This window comes from Ciconia boyciana, chromosome 3, assembly GCF_034638445.1.
Source record: "Ciconia boyciana chromosome 3, ASM3463844v1, whole genome shotgun sequence".
Lineage (NCBI taxonomy): Eukaryota > Metazoa > Chordata > Aves > Ciconiiformes > Ciconiidae > Ciconia > Ciconia boyciana.
In genome coordinates, this window is record NC_132936.1 from 109,103,403 (window position 1) to 109,129,620 (window position 26,218).

At 40.6% G+C, this 26,218-nt stretch overlaps 2 protein-coding genes across 9 annotated transcripts in view; both read right to left on the minus strand.

Annotated features, from left to right (window-relative positions):
• The window catches only part of LIN9 (lin-9 DREAM MuvB core complex component), a 39,349-nt gene extending 24,568 nt beyond the window's left edge, over nt 1-14,781 (minus strand). Inside the window, exons 1-6 of one of the 7 annotated variants that reach the window (XM_072857042.1) lie at nt 14,703-14,745; nt 8,654-8,729; nt 6,970-7,078; nt 5,098-5,130; nt 3,979-4,073; nt 41-145 (exon numbers count right to left, since the gene is read on the minus strand). In XM_072857042.1, the coding sequence (XP_072713143.1) occupies nt 41-145; nt 3,979-4,073; nt 5,098-5,130; nt 6,970-7,078 (342 nt within the window). In that variant the 5' untranslated portion in view covers nt 8,654-8,729; nt 14,703-14,745. The other 6 variants (XM_072857047.1, XM_072857045.1, XM_072857043.1 and 3 more) reach the window with 6 other exon arrangements.
• Nucleotides 14,782-20,555: 5,774 nt separating this feature from the next.
• The window catches only part of PARP1 (poly(ADP-ribose) polymerase 1), a 34,919-nt gene continuing 29,256 nt past the window's right edge, over nt 20,556-26,218 (minus strand). For both annotated transcript variants that reach the window (XM_072857051.1, XM_072857050.1), the window contains exons 18-23: nt 25,705-25,803; nt 24,991-25,143; nt 24,568-24,695; nt 24,120-24,181; nt 22,904-23,018; nt 20,556-21,374 (exon numbers count right to left, since the gene is read on the minus strand). In XM_072857051.1, the coding sequence (XP_072713152.1) occupies nt 21,293-21,374; nt 22,904-23,018; nt 24,120-24,181; nt 24,568-24,695; nt 24,991-25,143; nt 25,705-25,803 (639 nt within the window). In that variant the 3' untranslated portion in view covers nt 20,556-21,292. The remainder of the gene's footprint in view (nt 21,375-22,903; nt 23,019-24,119; nt 24,182-24,567; nt 24,696-24,990; nt 25,144-25,704; nt 25,804-26,218) is intronic.

Genomic DNA, 26,218 nt, shown 5'->3' on the forward strand with positions numbered 1-26,218 from the left:
TTCCCCTTTTTGGTAAAAATATCTGCATACATGTAGGTACCTGTGGAACCATCGCAACCTTCTGATTTCTTTTGGGTGACCTTGTGTTTATTTGTCTGTCATCTTCTTCACAGAAGAGTCGACTCCGTTTTGAATTTCTGAAGGGCTGCATGTATCAAAATTAAGAATGAATTACAAGAAAAAAATATCTGATTTCTCTGTTCATGCACAGAATTCACAGTGAGAGAAATGGAATGCCTTTTCTCTTGCCACCTATTGGTTTTAAGGCACATTTTACACAGTAAATAGTGCCTCCTAGCAGTTAGAGATCTAAGGGCTGAGAGAAGAGAAGAAGGAATTTAAGATTCCAGGCTTTCCAATGCTAACTATAACCCATTACTATATACTGCTGGCCCAGTTCCACGGAATTATTTAGAACCTAACTCCCACTTGTTTCCAGAGGAGTTAGGTGTCTAAACACTTGTGTATCTAAGCTTAAAATAGTCCTTGCTTTGGTTATACGCACATTTGTTAAACAGTTTTTTCTGAATTTTGGGTCAAAAAAAAGTTTATTCAAACAGCATATTTGTTTTGGTATGTTCTCAGTAAAAACATTAGCCGGATATAATTTTTTTTGCAAGGATATCTTATGAGTCTAATAAAGTGTTGTGAGTTTGTTGTTTTTTTAACTCACTGAAAGTGCCTACACTGCAAAATGCAAAGAAGCTGAAGTCAGAAGAAACTAAAGCTTGAATAAGTTATGTGAAAATATCAGAAAAGAGAAGAATTTAGAATTCATGCTAACTAAAACTTACATGTGTGCTAAGATGTTATAACTCAAAGAGAATTAGAAGGCTGATTGAAAACAAGAAACCATATTGCAAATACATGTCGTGAAAAAAATACTTCCATTTAGTTATTCCTCAACATTTTACCCTATGACAAAAAACTTTTGCTTTCAGTGAGGACAAAAGAGCAACCTATGACTAGCTGTTAGTGCTGAGAGCAAGCAGCTTTTTCTTCCATGAAGATTTTGTGGCCTGGCACAGGAGCCAGCCACAACTGAAATGTGTCTCCTTTGCAGAACCCAAAGACTGTACCCTGTAGCATTCCTTGTCTTTCAAACTATTTACAAAGGTGATGAGTAAAGGCAGAACAAATACAGATTTCACTTCTTTCAGTACAGATGGTGAAAGAGCTACAAATTGATATGGGTATGAAATCTATAACACCCACAATGTGAAGAATACTGATGACAAAGATAAGCCCTTAATAGGAGTCAGAAACAAAATAAATCAATGAAGTGAAATAAAACTTCACTAGTAAGCATTTACACTTAAGAAAGACATTTAGTAAGTTTGTGACTAATTAAAGTATCTGTTTGAAAAGAGATAGTCTCTATTAAATTAATTAGTGGTAGCAAAAAATCTGTCTATCCCATGCCATGAGAACAGCTGGAGGTTTCGCAGGGAAATGTGCCTGTCTTACTCTAAATGATATATATTTTATAAATGTAACTACACAAGTGTATTTAAGTAACAGTAGTGCCCTGTATGTGCTAGAAACCTAAGCACATTCAGCACACAGAAGAAAACGTCCATTCCTTGTAGATACTACAAACCAGGGAAGAGACACGCACTGAACAGAGGAACTACATATTGGCAAGGCAACCAAACAGTGCCCCCATCATATTAACATAGTAATTAGTTTATCATATTAATTGTTAAGGATGATGTTTTTCTCTCTTCACCTAGATACATCAAGTTATTTTCTTCACATCTTCCAATTCACTAAACCTTAAGAACAATCTTAAATTTCAATTACAAGGTCTTTATGTTATTTTATAACATCTCTGCTGTCCTTGACAAACCATCACCCTAAAAAAGAAAGGTCAGAACTATTCTAACTTTTGAGCAAGAAAACAAATCTACAGTCCTGTTCCAACAATAAAAATGCTTACATCACAAAACTCCATGACTTTTTAATCACAGCATTCTGCCCACAGGATGAAGAGTCAGGTTCCTATTGAATATTTGCAATTATATTTCAGTCTTGACATTTCAGATGCTGGTTCCAGAACAACATTTTTATCCCAAATGTCTATATAGTTCTTCTTGATTTTCTGACACTATACCAGATGAAAAGCATGTGCCAACACAGGAACACAAATGATAAAACAATACAGGCAAAACTTAAGAGTTCCTTCAACCTTATGCTAAGGCTATGATCCAGATCAATAGAACTGTTTTACAACCCTCAACAGAAGCTGCCAAATTCTATTCCAAGGAAGTATCCAAAATGATAAGAGTGTTTCATCAGTCTGGATTGCCGGGGCCTCACACAAGAATAAAATAACAAGTGTCGCAAAGAGGTATCATCCACATTAGCTAAATAGGTCAGGCATTTTCGGAAAGATTTTTCAACAACATATCTACAATACTTCCAGTGTTCAGGGAACTCAAACTAGTACAGAAGACTACATCACATCTCAGCAACATGGGCCACTGCTAACACATCAGACTATCCTCTGATCTTTCTCCCAGCTTTCTAAAGAATACTGAGCTACATTCAAAGTTTGACTCCTTATTTTTAATTCCTACAGCTAGCATACCTAAATTTACAAAGTTTTTGTACAAATGTTATAGCTAGTTACTTCGATTCTTTAGCACATGCGATCTTCTAAGTTACTGGTAAGGCTTGTTTCTGTTGAGAAGATGAGCATTCCTGGGGAACAGCTGAAAACTGTGACATGAACTACTGCAGGAACTAAGGGCCATCACAAAGTTCTGGTCACTGTCTGGAACTGCATTTTGTAGACCTTATGTTCTCTAGCATAAACACATAACAACATGTGTGTATAAGTATCTGTGTGAATCCTACCAAAATAAATGCCTTCTCTGTGTAAGTTTTTCTCTACAGGGAGAAGATCACAGAACAAGCTACTTATGACAGATGTTAGTCACATTGCTTAATGCACTACTGGATGCTGCTCAGATCTTTTGATTATGTGCAGAGCAGGCAAGTGCAATAGTTTTCAAACATAATGTTTCCCTTCCAATAAACAAGCAGTTCACAAAAAATAATGATTTGAATAAAAAACAGGTGATACTTGGCAAGTTGGTCGCAATTACTGTAGAAGGCGGTGGCACCAGACGACTATGGGAGAAAGATCTGCCTAGCAATTGAGACAGTATTTCATTTACTCTCCAGGGTGTAGTAAAAAGAGCACACAGTGTTACAGATGTAGACAAACAAGGCACTGGGTGCAATATAGCTAGCGGCAAAACCAAACCAAAATCACATAATTTGGTAAGGTAGAGGAGGTTAAGAATAGTGAAGAAAAGCTTGAATGTGATACAATGGGGAAAGAAACCACAATGGAATATTTTAAAAAGAGGGAGGGAAATGGTCAACCCAAACACCAGAGACACACCCTTGGAGACTGCAGGCTCATTATCTTTCATTCCCCCACCCCAAGGTTGTTCTTTAACATAAGGTCTCCTATGAGACCTCTCAGAATACTACATGACATTTCATTGACATTCCTTTATTTTTATTAAAATCTGCCCCCCAGAAAGCACAATGATGGAAGTGCATTATGACATTTTCCCTTCCTTTTCTCTATGCATCAGTTCTCAGCCATAATTAGAAGTGAGACATTTCATGAGATAAAACAAATGGTTGATCAGAAATGGCGATTCCTAAGTTCAAGGTGGCAGACACAGTACAAACATTTCAGCCAGCACTTGCTTTACAAAAAAGAGAGAAAATGATTACAAGCTATCTTGAACAAGGTCAGCAATTTAATTTGTTTGATTATTCAGTTATAAAATATGTTTTCATCTCATATTCAAACTATGTAGACTGCTTGTGAAGGACATAGTTTAACATTCGGAAATTATGAAACTATAAATCTAGGCCACATTTTTTGATCCTTAAATTTGATTTTACTTCATGGTATTTTACCAATCTTGGAGTTGTCTTTTTATTGCTTCTTACCATTTCCACTGCAGAACCAGCATTCTTGCTTTTCCAAATGGGTGTTTTCTGCAGAGAATTATATTTTTCATTCCACGAACTGGATAAACTTCCCTCTGTTGTGAAGAAATCATGTCATTAATATACATATATGTATGTTTTAAAAGAACTACTATGCAAAAGCTAGCATAACATCATCAACTACTAATATATTTTTGTTACTTTCAACATCTTTGGATTCAACTACAAATGGATTTTAGATTTCAATATTTTTATTAAATTGTTCTGAACACTAATTTAAAAAAAAACTGAAAGAGATTTTCAGTACAAGGAGAAACATGAACAAAACATTTTTTACTCCTGACAACATTTAGATTTCCTGAAACCTTCTTTACTGGAATCAGTTACTTCCACTGCCAGGTTGACACACATCTAGACAGCTGTACTGTGGCTGTAACTGAAACCTGGAGAAAGTAAAGGTCTACAAGACCTGGCCTTCTTCTGGTTCTAAAAAATGATTAAGTGGGTGCACACCAACAAGTAAATCGAATTTTATTGAAACAATATTAGTTACAACATATTCAACAGACCACGTCTTCTTCCTTGTGTAATAGAAGCCTTGTAACATATAAAGAAACTTTAATTGTTGTGCAGAATATAAGTATTCAAAATTTGTACGAATGTTCATGAAGACAATTTCAAAGAAAAAGATATAACAAACAGATTTTTGATTTATCCCACAACTTGCTGACAGAAAACACAATGAGATTGTGGAATTCCTTCCTAATGTAAATTCTGTCACATGTACAAGTCTCACTGAGAATCCTTCTCCTATCTCATCCTCAAGAGAGAAAAGATTACCTCAATCTTCTCATCAAATCTGACACTTAGGCAGTACTTAAGAAAAAACAACACATTTCAGGAATTTCACCCAGAAGAGCAGTGTCTAAATACACCACAACATATGTAGTTTCAACTACCCAGGATTATTAGTCTGTAGAACAAATATCCACAATAAAACCAATCATATTTCAACAAAAAACTTTCTTCGGTGTTATTTTCTTGAACTTTTTGAAGCCAGAAACTAAGTACACCTGAAAGTCAGATTGGGTACAAGTAAATAACACATTAATTTCTTACCTTTCAAGCTTACAAGTGCTTTTGCTGAAGAACCTGCAATATATCAAAAAGTCCACATAAATCACAAGTTATTTAAAACCATACAACCTATGCAGAGTCTACTCATTCTTAATTAATTCTTAGCCAGAAAGTGGAATTTAATATTAAATCTTTCACAGCTGAATGAGTAAACCCAGTGCGCCCTCCATGGCGCTAAGTATAGCATTATATGTTTATTACGCAATAAATCTTAAAAGCATATTCATGTTTTGCTTTTTTCCTTTAGTTTCACCTCTACAAAACAGCTTCTGATGCTGAGCACTTTTTTTTAACACAGCAAATTCTGAACAAGCTTTATGTCCAAACTACATACTTCCATGTGGCTGCTTGTTTGATGCAGTTGCAAATATATTATACAATTGACAAGGAAACTGTAACAAATACTACTCTTTTTTTAAAAAAAATTATTTCTACCAATTCAAAATTCTTCAATGCCAAAAATTTCCATGAAAGCAGTAGTTTATGCTCTCTAAGCTTGGCTCACATGTAGGGAGATGGATGGTTAGTTGCCCCCTGGTGGAACCTCCTTATTCAGAAAGGCAGCAGATTCAGATATTATAAATGCAGATGGGACCCTTAGTTTGCTTGAACTGTTCAAACTGTGTAATGCATCCCTCAGAATTTCACTGCTCCCCTTCCACTGCATCTGTGGGACCTCTGCAGTGCTTCTGAGCCAGGAAGGACAAAACTGGGCCTGACAATAGCCTTCATGCTCTGGAATTTTCAAATGTCTCTCTAAGAATGAGCTGTTTGAAGCAACTACATTAGCGGAGGGCAGAGATATTTCTGCATGACAATGCTTCCACAGATTCATGCTTTTCTCTCAAATCAACTTTATCTTTCCAGTTATGTTCCAGTGCTGCAACCACTCCTTCTTGCATTGCATCCTCTTCTCCCCCCTCACTTTTCCCACTCCCTCCTTCAGCTTCTCTTTGGAACTGCTGTTCCAAGAACATTTCTGACTCCAAAGGTCTGGAAATTCCTTTTCTTGTGGCTGCCCTGTATCTAGGTCCTAACCCCACTAACGTTACACTGCCAGAGATCCTTGCCACTAAGAGGATACATTCCAGGGAATATTACAGAGCCAAGAAATGAATTATTGTCCCTTTCCAGGGGAACAGAGCATTTGGTTTGGGGTGGACTGTTGAAAAGAATATAGGTGCAGCAATGGCAAAAACACCCCTACCTTCCTTATGTTTTCATCATAATATTTTGTTTGCTGCCATTTTATTATGCCATGTGTTAAAAAAAGTTCAATTAAAAAAGAAAAAGGAAAAAAAGTTTCTATTCTTTTTCAAAAAATTTTAAAAAATGTTTAAGAAATGAAATGGAACTAGTTTTGACTCACTGGTGGTTTAGAGGGCCTCCACCCCAGTATCTCCCAAGCTGTTCAAATCTACAACAGCTAACACATATAGGATTATATGTCAAAACCAAGGTGACAAGCCTGGGCTATACTGTTGCTCTTCTTGCACATTTCTTTTCTGACATATCACCTTTGTCAGGTTGGAGACCTAACAGTGACTGGTACAGGAACATGCTTCTATGATGATCTGATTCACAGTGAATTCAGCTCTTGTAACTAAGCTATATGTTAAAGGTATCACAGGATTAATGACTTTTTTTTTTTTAATTTCATACTAATAATTGGATACTGTACACTGTGCTTGCATAAATACACAGGTACCCTGTTATCAACCAAGAATGCAGTCCTGAACAGTAACAGTAAGAACAGTGAAGAACTAGCGTCCCCCCCAAATTAACATAAGATACGGTAGGAAATGTGTGCAGGGATTAATAAGTACACGCAGTTTAAGAACATGGGGAAAGTACACGTCATTGGGGATGGAGAAACAGAAGCAGGATCATCAGGACTGTCAAACGGAGGAGATGCTGGCTTTTCAGAATGGATCACTGTTCTGAAAGATGTCAGGCACTTCATCTGTAAGACCAAACATACAATCATTTTCCTCTTTTTCTGACCATCTTGCTCATATGAATTGAGTTCAATCAGTTCACTCAAGGGTAAGCATGTCAACAATGGAAACAAAACAACTCAGCAAGAGGTAGCAAAGCTTTATATATGGGGTGGTGTCACTCTCATAGCTGAAGTGCCTGAGGATCCTTTGCTAACCAAACTCAGATGCTTCACCTGTGAGACTGATGATCAGTCAGTGGAGCAGGGCATTAGACAACTGGCATCAGAAACAACAGGTAGAGAAGTGATGGACAGCAGAATGTTACTGCGCTACCTTCTAGCTTTATAAGATTACCACTCCAAAACAGCGTTGGTTGCCAAGGACTTTTCCACATGGGATAGTTAATCTTCAATAGATGCATGCTAGAATAAGGCTGCTCATTTGTTTTCACTTAACCTGCAACCAAAGTAATGTAACTGGAAAAAGGCATCTTTATTTAGGAACACAAGTGTCCAAATAAGAAATTCCTGATCTAGGCAAGTTCAAAGTTAAACTAAACTATTTTTAAGTCGCAGAAAATTATTAACACCAACACTTCCGTAGCTTAAAGCATTAGAATACATGTAGGATATCAAAATGACAATGGACATGTCCATAAGCTTAATTTTACCTTAAAGGCAACAATATGATACATGGGTTTTCTTGTCAAGTTCTCCTATGTTGATTTTAGGGGCTACCTGCAAGAACACCAAACTTCAAGGAATACAGTACATCTCCCTACTTTTTCCATTTAGTTTGGCAGTACTGTACATACAGGGCCACAAAACCAGAAACTAGGATGATCTTCTAAGCAATAATGTGTTACAATAAAAAACAACCAACATTTAATACAGATAAAAGCATTTCAGAAACTATAAAAATTGCTAAGTGATTTGGGATAGGTTAAGTTCATTAAAACTATCCAAAATTTCAGTTAAAATAATTATTAGATTTATAATATCCCAGCCTCACATTAAATGCCAGTAATTTTGTACACTCCTGTTCTGAATAACAAATATATAATCATAGGCAGTCTTTTTAACCAGCATTTTAATTATAAACACAGAGATTAAAGTAGAATATACACACATGCTTGAATGTAAATACCTGTTATGACAATGACACAGATTTCGTTTCTACAAACATCAAACACTTAAAAAACAAATGGGTGGAAAGGAAGAAATAAGGTCTGTGCATCATTTAGGGTATTACAACCAAAATCTACTTCCAGCTCCTCCAGGTTCAGACGATCATGGAGGTGACTTTCTTAATACTGAGAGTAAGAAAACCTCAACCTCAGGAGGAAGTACAGCCTGCTCACCACAGCAGTGGCTCAGGAATTAGAAGGCCTGCTTTCAGTAGCCTACGCTGGCATACTCTTCCAGTGCAAACTGTACTATTGGCTTAGTCTTGTCTTAGTATCCTACTGAGCATGGCTTTGCACGTGTTGTTAGTAAATTAATTACTTGAACACAGTGTTCACACTTGACTAAGTCTGAAAAATTAGGAAAGGATTCAGAACAGAGCTAGGAGAAAGATTTGAAGATCTAAAAACATGCCTTATTGCGAGAAAGTCAAGGCACTCCAATCTTGTTCTTCCCAAAGAAGGTCAAGATCTGCACTGATCACAAGTATCTACAAAGGAAGATAATTCAGACAGTAAATAGCTCTGCAGCCTTTTTTTACAAGGAAAGGCATAACTAGATCTATTTGTCGGAAAATGACATCAGATAAGTTCGGGTTAGCAATGAATACAAAGTTTAACAGATTTTATGTAACTATACTAAGAAAGGGCACGTCGCGCCCCCTATCATTCAAAATCTTTAAACCAAGTTTACATCTATTTTTAAAGAGAAAACTATAGCTAAAAAGGAAGGATGGAATCGATGCACAGAAATTGCAAATGCAAGTATCCTAGCATGCTTAATGAAGCATGTAAGACGATTATAATGGCCTTTTCTGGCCCTAAAAAAAAAAAATAAATCCGTAAAATATGTGCACCACAGATGTGCAGTAAAAATAACTGTGTGCTAGATTATGAGGCATTTAATAGTATGATAACAGGAAGCTCATTAGTAACTAAGAGTCAGGAATAAGTGCATTTATGTGTTTTATAACACTTGCAAGAAGTGATTCTCAGGAAGTCCATGTAAAAATGAATTAAAAAAAAAAAATCAATATTAAGATAACCACAAGTCCGCCAAGTCTAGCACGATAGGAACCCTGATGTTTCCATGCTAAGCTAGCTAGAAACCCGATCAGCTTCAGCGGCTGCCAGTGTGGGGTCCGGTGGATGGACAGCTCCCCGAGTCCTGAACCGCCGCTCTCCCTGTGCCGGCGTGGCTGCCAGGAATCATTCCTCTAGTCCCAACCTCCTTCTCCCAGCACAAGGGAGCACGTACAGAGGATTACCATGACGAGAACCTAAAAAGACTCCTCTAACTGCTCTGCAAGCAGTATGAACAGACTTAAAATGGAACTCTTGATAGTTTACCCTCCAAAAAAGTATTTCTGATGTGCAGATAGGCTTTCAGGCATGGGGAAAAAAGCGCAAAAGCTTTTCTCCTTTTCAAAAATTAAAGTCAGGTTTAAGTTTAAAAACAAGCATCTATTGCCTCCCCTCATTTGAAAATATCATAACTGAACGAAAGAGGTAGAGTATGACTGCAATTCAATACGGGCAGTTGTAGATGCCCTGATGTATATTTTCAGTACTAACATGAAGCAAAGCAGCTTAAATACAGCTTCTCAATAGCTGATCTTAAAATTTAAACAGGAACACAGACAAGCACATTACATTTGTGAAAGTGTTTTCAGATTTTTTCATAATGAATTTGTAACAGCTGATTACAATTTTGAAAATAAAGCTTACAAGTAACCACAGGGATGTTCCATAGCTACTGATTTTACTAATGTGTGGGCACAAAGGGGCATATCTAAATCAATATAGAAAATTCTAGGATCCCGATAAGCAATTACATGATGTAAAACCTTTCCTCTCCAGATCATTATGCTATTTTGTCTAAATTCTGCACAGGTGAGCAGTTATTTTAACACTGGTTAGATGACTACCTCAAAAACTTATGTAATTAAACTACATGACTGGCACTAAAAATGGTGTGCCAGAGGAAACTCATGGAGAATAAGGGAAAAACACGAGTCTTTATTATGGATTGAGTCATTAACCCTCAGAGAGATCATTCATCTACACAAGCACAGCACAAGTTGTTTCAGCAGAGGAAGCATCTCAAACGATTAGCCACTAAAAGGATAGCTTATTCAGGAAAGCTTAGAAAGTAAAAAGCACACATCAGAAGAAAAAGTGGCTTTGGGTAGCTTTTAAGCTCCCCCAAAACTTTGGACTTCTTGAAGAGGTAAATAAATAAATAAATGAACAATAACTGCTTCAAGCATGAATCAGTATATCCCCCATGTTATAAGCCCACTAATAAACTGACATTTGTGTATTTCCAAATCCTAATTTAACTACTGGATGGAAGTCAGTTTTTCAGCCATGTGAACCCTTTTACAGGACTTGTGCAGACAATAACTGCAATACCAAAGCCCTCTTTTTGAAACACTGCGTTCTCATGATGGACAATGTGCTGATACCATGGTAACATACAATTTTAAAGGTATGCAGCACAAACAATCCCTAAATTATTAGTTGTGGGTACTATTTAGCAGCCACGAAACTAATCTTGAGCCTTCTACCAAATGCTGTAATCTCGTATAGTTCTGCTGTTTTTTTGCCTCAAATGTCCAGAGCACAGTGGTGCTAGGCTCATGGCCCCTTGGGACTGGAAAATGAAAGTGACAAGAGGTGTGCCACATCCCTCCTCCAGCTATCCACGAAAGCATCAGAGCAGAGCAACTGGCTGTGCAGGGGCAGGGTGCCTGGGAACCACAGCATAAGGTTGTGCTGGGGGTAAAGAGAACAACTTCTGCATGAAGTGCCACCCTTATGCTGCAGCCTCCATCCATGGGATAAAAGGCCATGCAAAAAGATCCTTGTCTCCCTTCCCTTCTTCTGCCTGTCCCAAAACACAAGCCCCTAGAAACGGTACCAGCGATGTCTACCAATATATTATATTTGGCAATATACTACCATTTTCAGTATTTGTACTGCAAAAGGTTAACACTCTGACAGCCATCACTGCTACAGTCTGACTTCTTTCTCCAATTCACCTGCCACTTGTTGGTGTTTGCCTACCTACAACAGAGAAACACTGCACTCCGCAGTAGCTCAGTGGTTTACTCCTGGCGGCGGCCCCATGCTGATGATCATTTAGCTAGCTAAGCATGCTTTCACTTCTATCAAAAATGGCATCTCACTCTCACTTTTACAGAGCTGATTCCATGCGTCCTTCTCATTCAGACTCACTTGTGCAAAAGAACGGACCAAAACGCAGCTTTGACTGTGCTGTTGTCTGCAGAGCTCTGCCTCTACCGGGACTAGGGCAGTCTTCTAGTCACATTTGCACGTGTTGGCTGTTTTATCAAAGTCTCACTTCAGCTTTACTGCGTGTACTTTATAACTGAGTAATCCACAAATAAGATTGCTGTTACTAGTAGCAAGAGACAGGGCAGCATTATGTACACTCCAATACAATCAACTGTTTTCCTCTTCTGAGACAGAGAGGAATAGCCATCTGGTTTGCAGCAGTAAAACTGCACACCATTTACCTCCACTGCAACATTACCAGGAGATAAGACTGGGGAAAAAATGCATTGACTAAAATTAGTCACTCATTGGGCACCAACCCAACAGTCTGCAGAAACAAATTTTGTCTCCAAAGTATAAATCCAATTATTAGTATTGGAAGTACTTCTGCAATTGGGACCTTCAATATTCTGGAATTTTTCAGCTAGAGGATTTGCCACAGAATTGTTCTTTCTTCACAGCACTTTGCTCCATCCCAGGTTACTATATCGCTCTCCCCGGCAGCACTAGTAAGAAAAGGCCTCAGCTACGAGAAATGCATGTAAACTTACACACTGCCATCTTCTTCATTTTTTAGGTTGTCAGTGTGAACTCTTATCCATTTAAAAAGGACAGAATGTCAGCTTTAGAGAAGAATGGAACAATAGTAACTTTAGCAGATCAAATAAGCACATATTATGAGAGACAACTATGTGCATTACATTCACCTCCCTCCTGGGTTAAGGAATATTCACTGCCCAGCTGCATTACAGAACTTGCCAGAGGGCAAGTAGGTGGTATCAGAATACTCTGGGACAAATTCCACTTAATCAGATTTCCAATTTGAAAGTGAAACTGCATAGCTCTTACCGCACTGCAAAATTTCAGTTTTCTTGTCATTGAGTATGCTGTGTTTACTTACAATTCTTTCTATGTGAAAACTCCGTTATGGTCTACTATTTCACTATATACTATGCTGGAGAAAATTCACAGGGATGATACATAAAGCTGAAAGTCTATTAGTCATGAACTATTCTAACTTTTTTAGGAACTTATTTTTACACCACTATGGAAGATTCCAAAAACAATTTTGCAATGCTTACTGTTATTATCCCTTATAAATTAAGTTGCAGACTGAAAGCTGCATGAAGTCAGTGTTAAATCAGTCAGTACTAAGTTTCATTTTAAGTATAGGACTGGAAATGAAAGAACTATGTGCGGTGACAGTTACAGTGTAATTTGAAAACATCCAGTTCACCAAAATTGGAAAGAATAGGAATGGAAGCACAAGGCAAACACTCTCTGAAACTTTCACATTTCTAGCAGTTCACCAACACTACAGAAAACATCAAATGTTTGCAAACATTTGATGAAAAACCAAAACATCCCCTACTTGCACCAAACTTAGCTAAATACAAACCTTAGGGGCAAGGTGAGCACAGCAGAAGCCTATTACCTTCACAAATACACACACTGTGTCTGCTTCACCTACCAGGCAGATACCATAATAATGACACTGCTGGTGAGGGTCTGCAGTATAGCACAATCCTAAGTGAAACCAAGTCACACGCTCTATTCTACTGTCTGTTACAGGTGAAGCAACAGACCTGTCAAATCTTCCTAATGCCACTGTAGGCAATATAAAGGTGGAGGAGACAAAAAATTTATTTTTCATACTTTACATTAACTTCTTGAAACACATGGTGCCTTCCCTGGAAGATGGGTAAGGCAAAAGGAGGAACAGTAACTTAAACACTGTCCATTCTAGTGAAGAGGGAACGTTGATTCACTAAGCAATAAAATGCTGCTAAGTATTAATTACAGTTGTCTCAGTTGGTCCATGACTTGTATTAATCAGACTGTAATGCGGTACAACGTACATGACTGAGCTGTACCAAAGAGTGTCAGTTCTACCCTTAATTTATGATGATCCTTCATAAATCTGTTCGGTTAACACAATGACACTGGCCACGTAAGCATATTAACCAGTTTTTCTCCTGACAGTTGTTAGAGTTGTAACAAAGACCCACACAGAGTAGTCAGAAGAAAGATTTCAACTCTGAGTCACCCCTCTCTGAGCATCTTCTGATATAGAAATAGTTGGTATGTTCAAGAACTTACATGGTGATGCACAAAACAGTGTCACTAAAAATATGTCTACCCTGTTGTGTGCACATTTATTGAAACTACTAAATGCCCTAGTTTTAGCTTGGCATGTATTTACAGTTTGTAAGAAGACATATCAAGATAGCATGTAGATACATTTTACATTGAATAATTTCCTCTTCTATAACACTCAAGTACCTTGTGCATGAATCCATATAAACAGCAACACCTGTATCTTTTTCATCTATACCTAAGTTTTTATCTAATCCTTGTGTGCATTGAAAACGACATCCACACAAAACCTATGTAGATGTATAGGTCTGTATATATGCAAGCATATATTTTCATAGTCTTCCTATACAACTAGCTTTCATCTACTGACACACAATACAGGGTCTTTGAGCTCTTCCCTCTGCATTTATCAGTGCCCCCTAGATGCAATGTGCACGCCCTAACCCCCCCAGTCCTTCAGAGGTGCTCACACTGTACACAGCGCATGCTATGAATACATAAGCCCTCCTTACCCCCTAGGACGACAGAAGGGACAGGAGCCCTAGGCTGCTCACCCCTTCCCCGGGGCAGGACGCTCCTTCCCCCGCACTGCCCTCACCCCCACAGGCAGGGCAGGCTGTCAGGTGTGCCCCGCACACTCACGCCCTCCCCTCCACGCCCGGCTCCCGGTTCCCGCGCCCCCGCCCCGCACCCCGCCCGCCCGGCAAGTGACGCCCAGCCAGCCCCGCCGCCTCACCCGGGCGGGGCGGGGGGCCCAGCCCCAGCACCCCCGAGGGCAACGGGGGTCACACCCTCGGGAGGGAGCTCCTCGACCGCTGCCCTCCCCTCACCACCGGCTGGGCCGGGGCCTCGCCCGGGAGGGGCGGCGACGGGGGGGGGCGCCGGTCCGGCCCGGTTGCCAGGGAGGAGGCTCAGGCTCCGGCCCCGCACAGCGCCCACGACGAGAGGGAGGGAGGCGGGCCGGCTGCGGAGCGCGGCGCGGGTGTCCCGCGGGGGGAGGGAGGCGGGGGCAAGGGGGCGGCGGTGCCGGGAGGGCGGCGGCGGCGGGGGCACGGGTCGCTACTCACTCTCGTCAGGCAGCTGATCGAGCTCCGCCATCTTGAACGAGCCGCGCCGCTTTTTCAAAGGCTGCCTGGCGCGGTGCATTCTGGGGGAGGAGACGGGGCCTTGCGCGAGGCGGCGCTGCCGCGCGGGGACGGCGCTCGCGGGCCAGGCGCGTGCGCGGGGGTGGGGGCGGGGGGGGTAACGGGCGTTCGCCGCCCTGAGGAGCCGGCGGCTGAGGGGAAGCGGCGGCGGGTGGCGGGGTGCTCGCCCCGCGCTCCCGGGGCGTTTGTGGAGAGGAAAGGGGTTTTGCCCCGATCCGCTTCGGTGCGAGGGAGAGGGGGACAGCGCCGGTGACAGAAACCGTACACTCCCTCCGCGGGCCTCCTGGAGCCTGGCAGGGTGAGGGGGAACGGGCGACTCGTGTTACGGGAGTGGTAGGCTGGCACTTGGTCCAAAGGGTCACCCCAAAGTAGCCGTGCTAGCTTAGTGTCTTTAAGCAATCCCTATATTATATCCATCTTCCTTCATTAAATAATAATTTTTTGCTAAACTGTACTTCTTTTCCTTGTCTCTGCTTTTCACTGTTGCCTAACCAAAATGATTGGAAAGGTGAGACTTCACCTTTGGAGTGGAAGTAAGTGGTAAGAAATAAGAGGAGTAAGAGAAGTAAGAGGAGGGGTAAGTGGTAAGAGTAGTAAGTGGTAAGAATAAAAACCAGCATAACCAGCCCTGGCCCTGTAGTCACAGCCTATGGCACTCTTCCTGAAGAGTCAACTGAAATGCTCCAGGCCTGAAGGTCAAGGTCTCACTTGTTCTCACCCAGTGCAAGGGAGAGAGCCAAAAAACCACTGAGTGGATGGTTGTTGCCTAACAAACTCCTTGTCTTGGTCTGCCCTCTAATGCAGTCCCTAGCCATCACAGCTGAAAGCTTTCTGCAACCAGCAGAGATGGTTTCTTTGTGTAGTCCCCTTAGGTCTCTGCATCACAGTGAATTTTAAAGCTTCTGCATCAAGAAATCTAAGCATGGAAATATTGCCATAAACCACAAGTACTGTAAATGCTTATGGACCAGACTCTTCATGTGTTCTGGGCTTTGACAACAGTACCTACTGCTACTTACACCAAGCAAAATTCCTTTTTTTTTTTAATTAATATATGAAAATGCAAATTGAAGTTCAAAATAAATTAACAGTATATCTTAGTCGAGGCTAAGTCAGTGTCACATCTTAAACATACTGCCAACAGCACCATAGTGTAATGCAAAATGGATGCTATGCCTGTTTGTTTGCATCTCTTTAAAAGCATCTAGGTGAAACCAAGGATTCTGCAAAACACAGAAAATGTGTATCTTGGGACATGGAATAGAGTTTTTAATTTGTATTCTTAATTTTCTAATGAACTCAGATGACTGGGCACTCTAGCAGGTTGAGAGGGGCAGGATATAGGTCATGTTGTTAAACAATTTTAAAAACATAAAAAAAAAAAATCAATGCTGCCCTTGTGCTTAAAAGGAAAAAAGTGAGTTTCTAAGAGAAACAAACGGAGTAAAATCCTTTAGAAATTCCCCCAGGGCTTTCTATGTACATTGTAGCAGAGGTGGGTTGTTTTTTCTTTTTTTTAAAAAGTAAAAAGAAAAGACAAAGCCTAGCATGCATTTCCACTCCCTTTTTCAGGTCATTTTGAGGGGCTGTTAAAACAGCCTTCCTTCCCCTCAGCCCCCAAAGGGCCTGAGACACTTCAGTGGGAGCTTTCCACACTGCACAGCACAAAACAAAGCAACTACAGTAGAGAGACGCAAGGCAGCATAGGCATAGCACTAAATTAATAACAAAAAGCATTAAAATAGTAATCTGTGCTATTTCAAAGGCAAAAACTACACAACATTAAACCCTGTACAGTTTTCCCCTTTAATAAAACAGCTCCACCACCCAAAAGGCCTGAGACAGACCAGACCTTCCAGGCTCCGGTAAACAATAATGTGTTAACGACACTAATGCTTTTTCTATATTTCAGCTAGGCTCCCCCTGTTCCAAGGGTTGTATGTTAATGCTCAGCTAAGAGTGGCGACACTGAGACTTCCACAGCTGACAGAAGACACTGATCAGCAGCGAGATTTTTACTGCTGTCTTTTGTAAACCTTGTCATCAGGTCTCGCTGTGCTGAAAGCGGCGGTTGCCCAGCGCCACCCTGATGCTAGAGCTTTCACTGAGGCAAGGCATTGTCAGGGGAGGAGGGAAAAGTTTTCTACAACACAATCACATTTTGCAACAGTCCTCAGAGCCTGAATTTCGAGACGGGAAAGAGGAAAAAAGAAACCAAAAACCCCAATGCCTTTCAGGGCTTCTTTGTACATTGGGATAAAACTAGAAAACAGATGAAAAAGCTACGAGAGATTTCCCCCTGCCCCCAACACCTCCTGCCGATCATCTTAAAAATTACCAGGTCAGAAGGTAGAGTTCAGCTCCCAAGAGCATGACGCTGGGTATCCCTTCATTTCGTTCCAACAGCTGCATTTGGAAAATATTTAGCAGAAGCTATTACCATGCACTGTGCTGACAGGGTAACAATCAACATTGTATTATGAGGATTGCTGCTAGAAAAGACCTTTTACATATGGGCCTTTTATGAATGCTGCAGTATCTCTACATTCTGGTTTTTCACTTCTCCTGTGCATGCTGTTTCCAAGTCACACAAATGCAACCCTGTTTGACAAAGCCATAGCCAGTGCCATTTGACAGCATGCCGTCAAATACACCCCGTTTTCAGTGCGTCCTTTCACCGTTCTGGCAAATTTGCAGTTTGCATTTGGGCGACGTGGAAATGACACAACTATTCTGACAGACAGGCACGGTGCCCGAGAACATCTGCGCTGGTTGCTAACAACCTGCCATTAGGTACTGCTGACTCACCTGCCTTGCACAGATGGAGGGAGATCTTTAAACTGGCTTCACTCATGCCACTCGCTTTCCCAGAGGGTCACGTTAGGCAACTGCTCTAAATGGTGCGCGCTGAAATGCTGCAGAAAGCACTTCCGCGCTCCCATTTCTCCTTAATTACTGCAGATGATATTAAGACATGGGTTACACCACCTACTAATCAATGCATTCAGAGTCGTGTCAGCACAGCGCAGGTAGTGCTACGTCCTGGGGAGAAGAGACAGCTAGGGTGTCATTTTCTCACCTCCCCTAGGCAGGCACTGGTAGTAGGAAGAAAAGCACAGACAGCTAGCAGAAGCGTGCTCTTCAGTCACTGAAGCATGTTCTTGTGAAGTCTGAGTCCTGCTGCATTAATCACATTATGAAATTAGAATTTGTAATGAGCGGGCAGGGGAAGCAGTAGCTTCCCCTTTCAGTTGTTGGAAGCCATTCCTTCTTCTCACCTTCAGACTGTACTCGCGTGTCTCACTTTCTGGGAAAGCGACCCGCAATGCCCACTGGCTCACATGCTACCTTCACGCTGGAACAAATGAAAACCAACAAGTCACCTTGACTGGGATCTACATCTGCATTTTTTCTCATAGGTGCCACTGCATCTCTAAAATGATCATTTCTGGAGAAGTAGCCTGGCATTTATTTGAAAGTAAAAGGACACACAAACTCTTTGTCAGATGTCACTCCACACAGTGGAAACTATTTTTTTTATGGGCATAACAGAAGGAGTGAGAATATAACGGACTAAGTTAGGGGCCTCACCACATAGATAAAAGCAATTTAAGCAAAATACTAAGTGGGATATAAATTGGCCACAAAAACACTTCAGCAGAAAATTATGTCCCCAGAACTCATAGAGGGAGGTCTGGAACAGTCTTCCAGAAAGAAAGCTGAAGCAAAGATCTCAGTAGTTACAAACACTGCATGACTTATTTAAGAACATGAATACAACTCTTTATGGTATTGAGAAAGTTTGATGTGCCCAGAGGTCTTTTTCACATATCATTTGTCTGATTGTTTTTTTTCCTCCCCTTTCCTCTGATTAGAAACAGAAGGGGGTGGGGATTTCATTAAAGACAGATTTAATGACTGACAACTGATTTAAAGATTGTTTTATGGCTAAAGTACAGGGTTAGGTGACCTGTGCTGTACTTTTTTCCTCAGCTACTTCTTTCCTGCATGAACTCGGGCAAGTCACAATTTACACTGACTGCCCATCAGTAAGCCTAGGCTGGCTTCCTCCAGTTTACCCAATTCATATAAACTGCATGGACTATCTTAACATTTGCGAGCGATTGTACAACAGGGCCTCCAGCCCCGCTAAATAAAGATAAAATGGTGAAATATTTATACATTGCTGCTTTTTGTAGTTTAACATTTAGATCAGAAGTCATTCCTCAACGTCCCTCCTCTGAAAAAAGCAGAGGATGTCATGGGACCTAATGTCTTGACAACTCGTTCAAGTCGTTTTGACAGAAATGGGACTACCTATTCATCCAGCTCTGCTTCGTGCACATACTCCCAGAGTAATGTCTTCAGTGGTTGTCACTGCGCTGCTCTTCTCAGCCTGGCCCCAGGGAGAGGCTGTCTGTATGCTGGGTCACAGCAGCACCAGTGCCTGCTTTCAGGAGAAGCAGGTCCGCTTTGTGGTCGGACAAGCTGGCACTAGAAGCAGCACCCTGAATTCACATCAGATTCTGCTGCAGGACAGTCACACCAGGGCTCTCCTATGGTCCCCAAATGGCACCTGTTGCCTCTTCAGAAAGTCCTGTCCCCCTGTATCTTTTACTGCTGTATTTGTAAGGTTAGAGACAGCTTGGGATATACTTGCTTGTGCTGCAATTATAACTCAGCTCTACATACACATCATAAAACACTCCCTGCGCTACGTAGCGCTTATGGCCATTTCTTAGGGCAGGACAAGAGGCCTTACAGCAAAAGGAAACTCTGAGCCACCTCTGGTACAGGTGACAGAGGGAACATTGAAAGCATCGACCTTTAATTCCTGGTCCCAAACTGAACTGTAAGCTGGTTTGTTGGTTTTTTTGGGTTTTTTTTGGGGGGGGGGGGGGGGGGAATGGATGGATTCTACCTCACAACTAAACTTAACCATTTCTCATGTTCTCTTTCAGAGAGTGACAAGATTATTCTTAAGTCTTAAATGACTGACCAAAAGTTTCTGTTGGAAGTGAAACAATGATTAGCCACTGGTTAAGCTACTGAAGAACCAGAAGACAAGGGCCACCCTATTCACTTCCTCTCAAATCCAAATCCATGAGCACCAACCTCAACCGATTCTCTTGTAAGTCTCATACGACTTACCCAGTCCTTCCACATTTCCTTCTCTCCCCAACAGCAGCTGCTCTGTTTTCCATCTATCACTTCTCATCCTCCTCTCCTTCACGGATCCTGGAAACAGCTGCACCATAAGCAACCATTTTGGCTGGGAGCTCCGCTTTCAAAAGGTACCAGGGGCATCACAACATTTTAGGAAATGCATCTGTTTTTAACATGCAGGTTACCAAAGACTGAAGCTGCAACCGTCAGCATGAGCTTAAACTGTCCCTTCTTGGGAAGGGAACTGTCACAGTGGAGGAGATACTGAATGCACTGCCCATGCAGAGCTGTCCCTGGGGATTAGCCAACTTGCCCTAATAGCTCAGGAAAATCAGTAATTTTTGAAGAGAAAGAACTGATGTTGCACTATAGTCAAGTACTCCCATATTGCTCAATGACTTACTGCAAGTGAGTTGGTTTAAGAGAAGTAACAAACATCACTGAACACTGAAATTATTAGTTTATACTGATGTTTCAAGACAGGGAATTGAAGACTACCGACAGAGTGGCAATCTACCTCACTCCAGGTCACAATGAGTGAAGCTTGAGCCCAAACTCAACTTAGGGCTTTGTTAGGACTTGAGTCTACAACAACCAACTTACATCACGTTGAAGGTAGATATTTAAAGGAGGTTTATTGGGGCTAATACTAAATTCAAACAGCCACAAGTTCATTTTCCATGTTTACCACACCAACTGTTGACAGATGAAGTCTCAGTAGAAAGTCCAAATTTTCATGTCACCATGACTTTCTGAAACGTGACTACAGATTTCAATATTTGGCATTTGATCTTGAGAGAGAGATATCATGTTTAAGAACATTCTACATACATTTAAATCATGACTCAAAACCAAAACAATTTGGAAGTTTTGAAACATAAAGCTGTTAGTATGAAATTAGCTTTTATTTTTTACCTCAAAATAAATGCACATTTATCATTTATTCAAATGAAAACTGAAAAAGGGTATCTTAAACAGAGCAAATATTGCAAACATCCTCAAGTTCCTTCTCCTGCTATTGCCCAGCTCTGTTTGGCTAAAAATACAAGCTTGATTTACTTTCTTTTCTTGGTCAGTTTGGTCAATTAAAAGAAACACTTGAAAGCCCCCAAATTAGAAGTGGTATAAAACAAAAACAGGTACTCGTTCTCATCAGAATTCAGGTCCATGTGTTGCCACACATTTATATAAAACTTTCACTAAGTGTTGTACTAAATAGGATTTAGTAACCTCTTCTGCAGTTTAGCTCTTGATATCTTGGTAAAAGAAGTCAATGCGTAAGCATGTCAGAAGTCAACGCTATAGTGTAACTACAGTATAACTCTAACAGGGCTTCTAAATACTGTTCACCAGAGTGATGTCTTATAGTTGAATTTCAGTTTCAGCAGGTACTTCAGATTTACCTGAGCAACATCATACACAATATACCTGGGAAGAATGTTAAGGAACAATTACAGTTGTTGATATTAATAACATAGAAAAATCTCAAAACACAGTCAAACTTCACCTTTGCACTTAAGTTACCATACAGATGCCTGTGTGATTAAGCAGTTCTAACAGCTCAAACCACAAATCTTTAAATTTGACTTTTCTTTGAATCTGAAAGTGTTTTATACAATAGTTAGAAACAAGCAACTAACAGTCACATGGAGAATTATGGTGGTGCAGCAGGAACCCTGAGCAACAGGCAAGTGAACTGACTTGGATACGGGGCTGTAGCTCTTGATGATTATTTTTTTGTCAGCCAGAGCCATAACACACAACATCTCTCTCGCCATCTAAACAGTGGAGTGACACAGACTAGATGAGATCTGCAGTTACAGACCTGGCATCTACAATTATAATTGCAGGTCTATTTCTACCTTCCAGCACAAAGTCATTAATGTCCTCTTGATTTCCCACTAAAAAACCCACGCTGGAATCACAGAGAAGAGCTCTACAATGGTTGCCAGTGCTTGTGCATTCTATGACCACGCCGCACCATTTTATTTTTTCAGAAGACAGTCCCAGCTCACATATTTGTTTCTCAATGCTTTAGGCCTCAAACTTACCTCTAATCCCAATTTTAGATGAAAAGCATCCCCATTAAACACAGTGTAAAACAAAATGCACATCATGTTACTTCAATTAGCTATTAATTGTATTATATTTTATCATCTGACCAAGACAGACACTATATTTAAGAAAATTCAAGATAAAAACAGTATTGCCATGAGTTCTGTTGCCAAGACTGCTTGTAAGACGAAAACAGCTTATGAAGAGAGAAGACAGTTTCTACACAAACCAGAGGTTGTACTAATGGGTTACTTGCTTCACTGGCAGTGAAGAGATTGATCTGGGACCTTAGGCATCACTTATTCATACGACCTCTTATGAATGTTGAGCACACATTCATTTGGGGGCACTTCTGCCTAGAAAGAGGCTTAATGGCTACATCTCTGATGGGCATCTGAGGTTTACCTCAACACTTGCAAAGGGTCTGGGGAACACAAGAGAAGCTGTGTGATGAGAGACTCCATCAAGCCACAGAGCTGCCTCCCCCACCTCCTCCTGACCAAGCTGTCCAGCCACAGCACCACAAGGAAGAAACCAGACTGGAGTGATGTGAAACAACCACAGGTTTCATTCTCCTTCCCTTGTCCTGGAATGTCTCTGGGCAAGCACTACAGGGCAGTGTTGCCTGGCCACTCCAACGCCTTCAGGTATTGAGTCCTGTTGGGGCAACAGCTATTTGCTATATGTATTGTTTCCTTTTTTACAGAACAACAATTTAAGTGTGACAGCTGTAAAATCATCTCCCTTGGAGAAGAGACTCTAAATTGTCTGTGAGTCCTCCAGAGCAGATCTAAATGAAACAAAGCACAGTGTGCCAAAACTCCTGACCGACATTAGCGAGGTCCTGCTAAACTCAGCAACACTCAAACACAGTGTGCAGCCAATGCAATAGCAAAGGATACTCATTATACAGAAGACAGGTATCATTAATTCCTGTTGAGATCCCATTCCCTAAGGGAACCTCTACACCACCAAGGGTGGTAGTGGCTGTGGGATCAGGTGCAGTTTTGCCCAAGCCTAGAAAGGGAAAAAACATTAGTTACAAATCTAGAAAGCAAACACAGACTTTGCACACAAAGAAAATGACTCGGCCAGCCAAATATTACTTCGCATATACTTTCCAATGCTGACCAAGTGCAAAAGTATCTTAAAAAGAACACAAAGGATATAGTCTGTTTATTCAATTCAGCATCACCGTACTAATGGTAGTTGTACTCTGCTGCATTAGAAGTGAGAATTTTAGACTTTTGATTGTTAATTGCCTGATCTGCATGATCAAAGCTAAAACAGACCAGACTTATAGCTCTCATATCCTAGGTCCATTAATGAAAACATACACATTGCAACATTTTAGAAAAGTGTAACAAGCCAATTCTTATTCTCCTTAAACTCCTCAATACAAATCTGATTTGACATCCATAATAGTGTGAGTAGTATGTATTGAAAAAGATGTTAAATCACATTTTATTCTATTTTAGGCAACTGATTTCTTAAGCCTCTCAAAATGAATAGTTTAAGAAAAAACACTCATTACTGAATGTTACTGTTCTCTGCTCTCCCATCTTGGTACAGAAGATAGCCATGATTACCATTTCTTTTGCTTGAATTAGAGAGCTAAGTCTTTCCTCTCATCTTTTTCAGTGCAATATACTGATACTTTCTGCAGATAGAAATGTAATGAGAACAGCTGTTCCATGTGAACTTTTATTCTTAGCTTTTCTCTTCTCTCCAAGCTTCCAAAGCACTTTGAAAGCTAAACAATTATTCTTCTGATCTATCAAACCTCTCGTCTTTCTTCTAAAATACATAGTATTGTTATGATGAAAGCGAGTAAGAAGTTGGAGAATGCATTTACATTTTCTCTGGTGTAATATCAAGTGGAAGTTTCCTCCCGAACTTCAGGCAACACATTAACTTCAGTCTTAAGCTTCTAAGCGTACTAACTCCCATCTCAAAACACCACATACACATATATAGATAAAACTATAGGGCAACATTACGCAAACTCTTAAAGGAAGTACAGCTATGAAATGACTATAGTTCTCTTCACTAAGTAGAGAGCCACAACGTGAGTTTGCCATCAATAACAGATTACCAATGACAACTACTAATGCTTACCTTTCACACTGTGTTTCCCCTTGGGCAATTTTGTAATGTGAGAAGCATTCTTTAGCTCATACCTGGATAGCACAAAGAACATACAATAGCATTTTACGTTCATCTTAAACTGTCTGGGTGAAAAATCACTTTTTTTCCAGGCTTCACTTTATGGTGAGTTAATATAAAGTTAATTTAGATTCTACTCTTCTGGAACTCAACAGCCCTCCTTCTTTGTCTCAGTTACTAATTTTAATGATATTGGCATTTAGTACAAGATTCTAGAACTGCAACACTGATTTTTTTTTGCCCCACCAAATAGCTGTCATTTTAAGAAAAAGAAATTTTGTTTCTAAAGAAATACAAAGTGCTCTTTCTTCACACCGAAGAAAAGGCTTGCAATTTTAGCATCACCTTCTACCACGATATTTTAAGCACGTTCAGGAAGTATTCTTCGTAGGTTACTTACATATTTCCAAGGGCAACTTCTCCCAGTAGTATTAAGCCTATGGGATCAGCTTGAGATGTGTGACAGTAGTTGGCACTCTTGGATACCATATCTGCAAAATAGATGCCCTTCCCAAACATGTAGCCGGTCTGCAAGCAGCAAAAGAAAAAAAAAAAAAGGAAGGAAAAAAAAAAAAGATTGGGACAATAATACAAAGGCAGCATTGAATCCCCCTGGCTAGGGTCCCAAGAGAGCAAAGCTGCAACCAAAGCTCCTGTGGACACCAGTCAGCAAGCGACTCTGGAGACACAATGTTGTCGGCACGCTGAGAGATATCATTGAGCCCTCCCCACACAGAGATTCTCCTCTTTAGGTTATCTCTGACTGTGGCCATCTCTGGGCACATGCATGGGGGCAGCCAGAGAAGCTATCTGTTTCACATACCACAGGAGCTTCAGGCGGAGCTATCCGGAGACCCTGCGAGAGGATACCAGCGAAGTTGGTGGTGCGGGAACCGTGCCACAGCAGCTGGCGATTATGAAGCTGTTTAAATGGCTTGTAACGCTGACTCTCTCCTTCACGCTCAATCCTGAAGATCTTCAATTCAAAAGGGATAGGAGAAAAAGAACAACCAAGCAAATAAACCGTTACCTTCATGCAACTAATCAGATGAAAAAAAAAAATAATCCAGTCTGGAACATACACTAATCTGCTAGGAAAATTGATCCGGATGGTTTTTAGTATTTGCAGTTTGCTATGTCATGCTAGCAAAAAAGGGGTAGCACTGATCACACAGTACTTGTTACTGATTACTTCTCCACCTTCCCTTCTGCATTTTCATGAGACCATAGTTTTCTGAAAAATCATTCAATGAACTAAGGCTCCATTTTAGAAGATGATTACTCCTCCACCTCCTTTTTTAAGGCCAATTAAATAAAAACAAAAACACACCCTCAAAGACATGTCTGAATGCCAGTGAGCTTAGACTCATCCCTACCTACACTTTTGCTATTCTATTAAATAGCAAATGGTCTATCAAACCATCCCTTCAAAGGAAGCTAGATAAGCTACTCAAAAATAAAAGGAAACTGCGAACAAGTAAGTCAACTTAGAAGAATCCATCTTCACAAACTTAAACCCCAGTATTGCCCAGCTTACATCCACGACTTTGAGATCATATGCATTGTGAGTAGCAGCATGAGTATTTTTCACATATTGTTTAATAATCTTGGCTTCTTCTGAATCTTTGTCAACAACCTGCAAAGAGGCAAACAGGAGAAGTTTCTTTAGCATACAAACTAGCAGGCCTCTTATAACATGATGACATCCACCCTATGCTTGCAACTCCCAGTTTAAGCCTCCTTTACCATTTAGGTGGAAATTTTATTTCCAGCTAGAAAAGATGTACAGGTAAACAGACATCACTCCGTCACAGAATGTCTGAGACGGGAAGGCACCTCTGGAAATTGAGATTATTTCCAACTCCCCTGCTCAAAGCAGGGTCAGCTGGAGGAGGTTGCCAAGGGCTGAGTCCAGTCAGGCTTTCAACACTTTTTCAACACCAAGAATGGAGCCTCACAGCCTCTCTGGGCAACCTTTTCCAGTGTTTGACCACCCTCAGAGTAAACAAACAAGCAAACAAACAAACCCAAACTAACCACCACCAACAAAA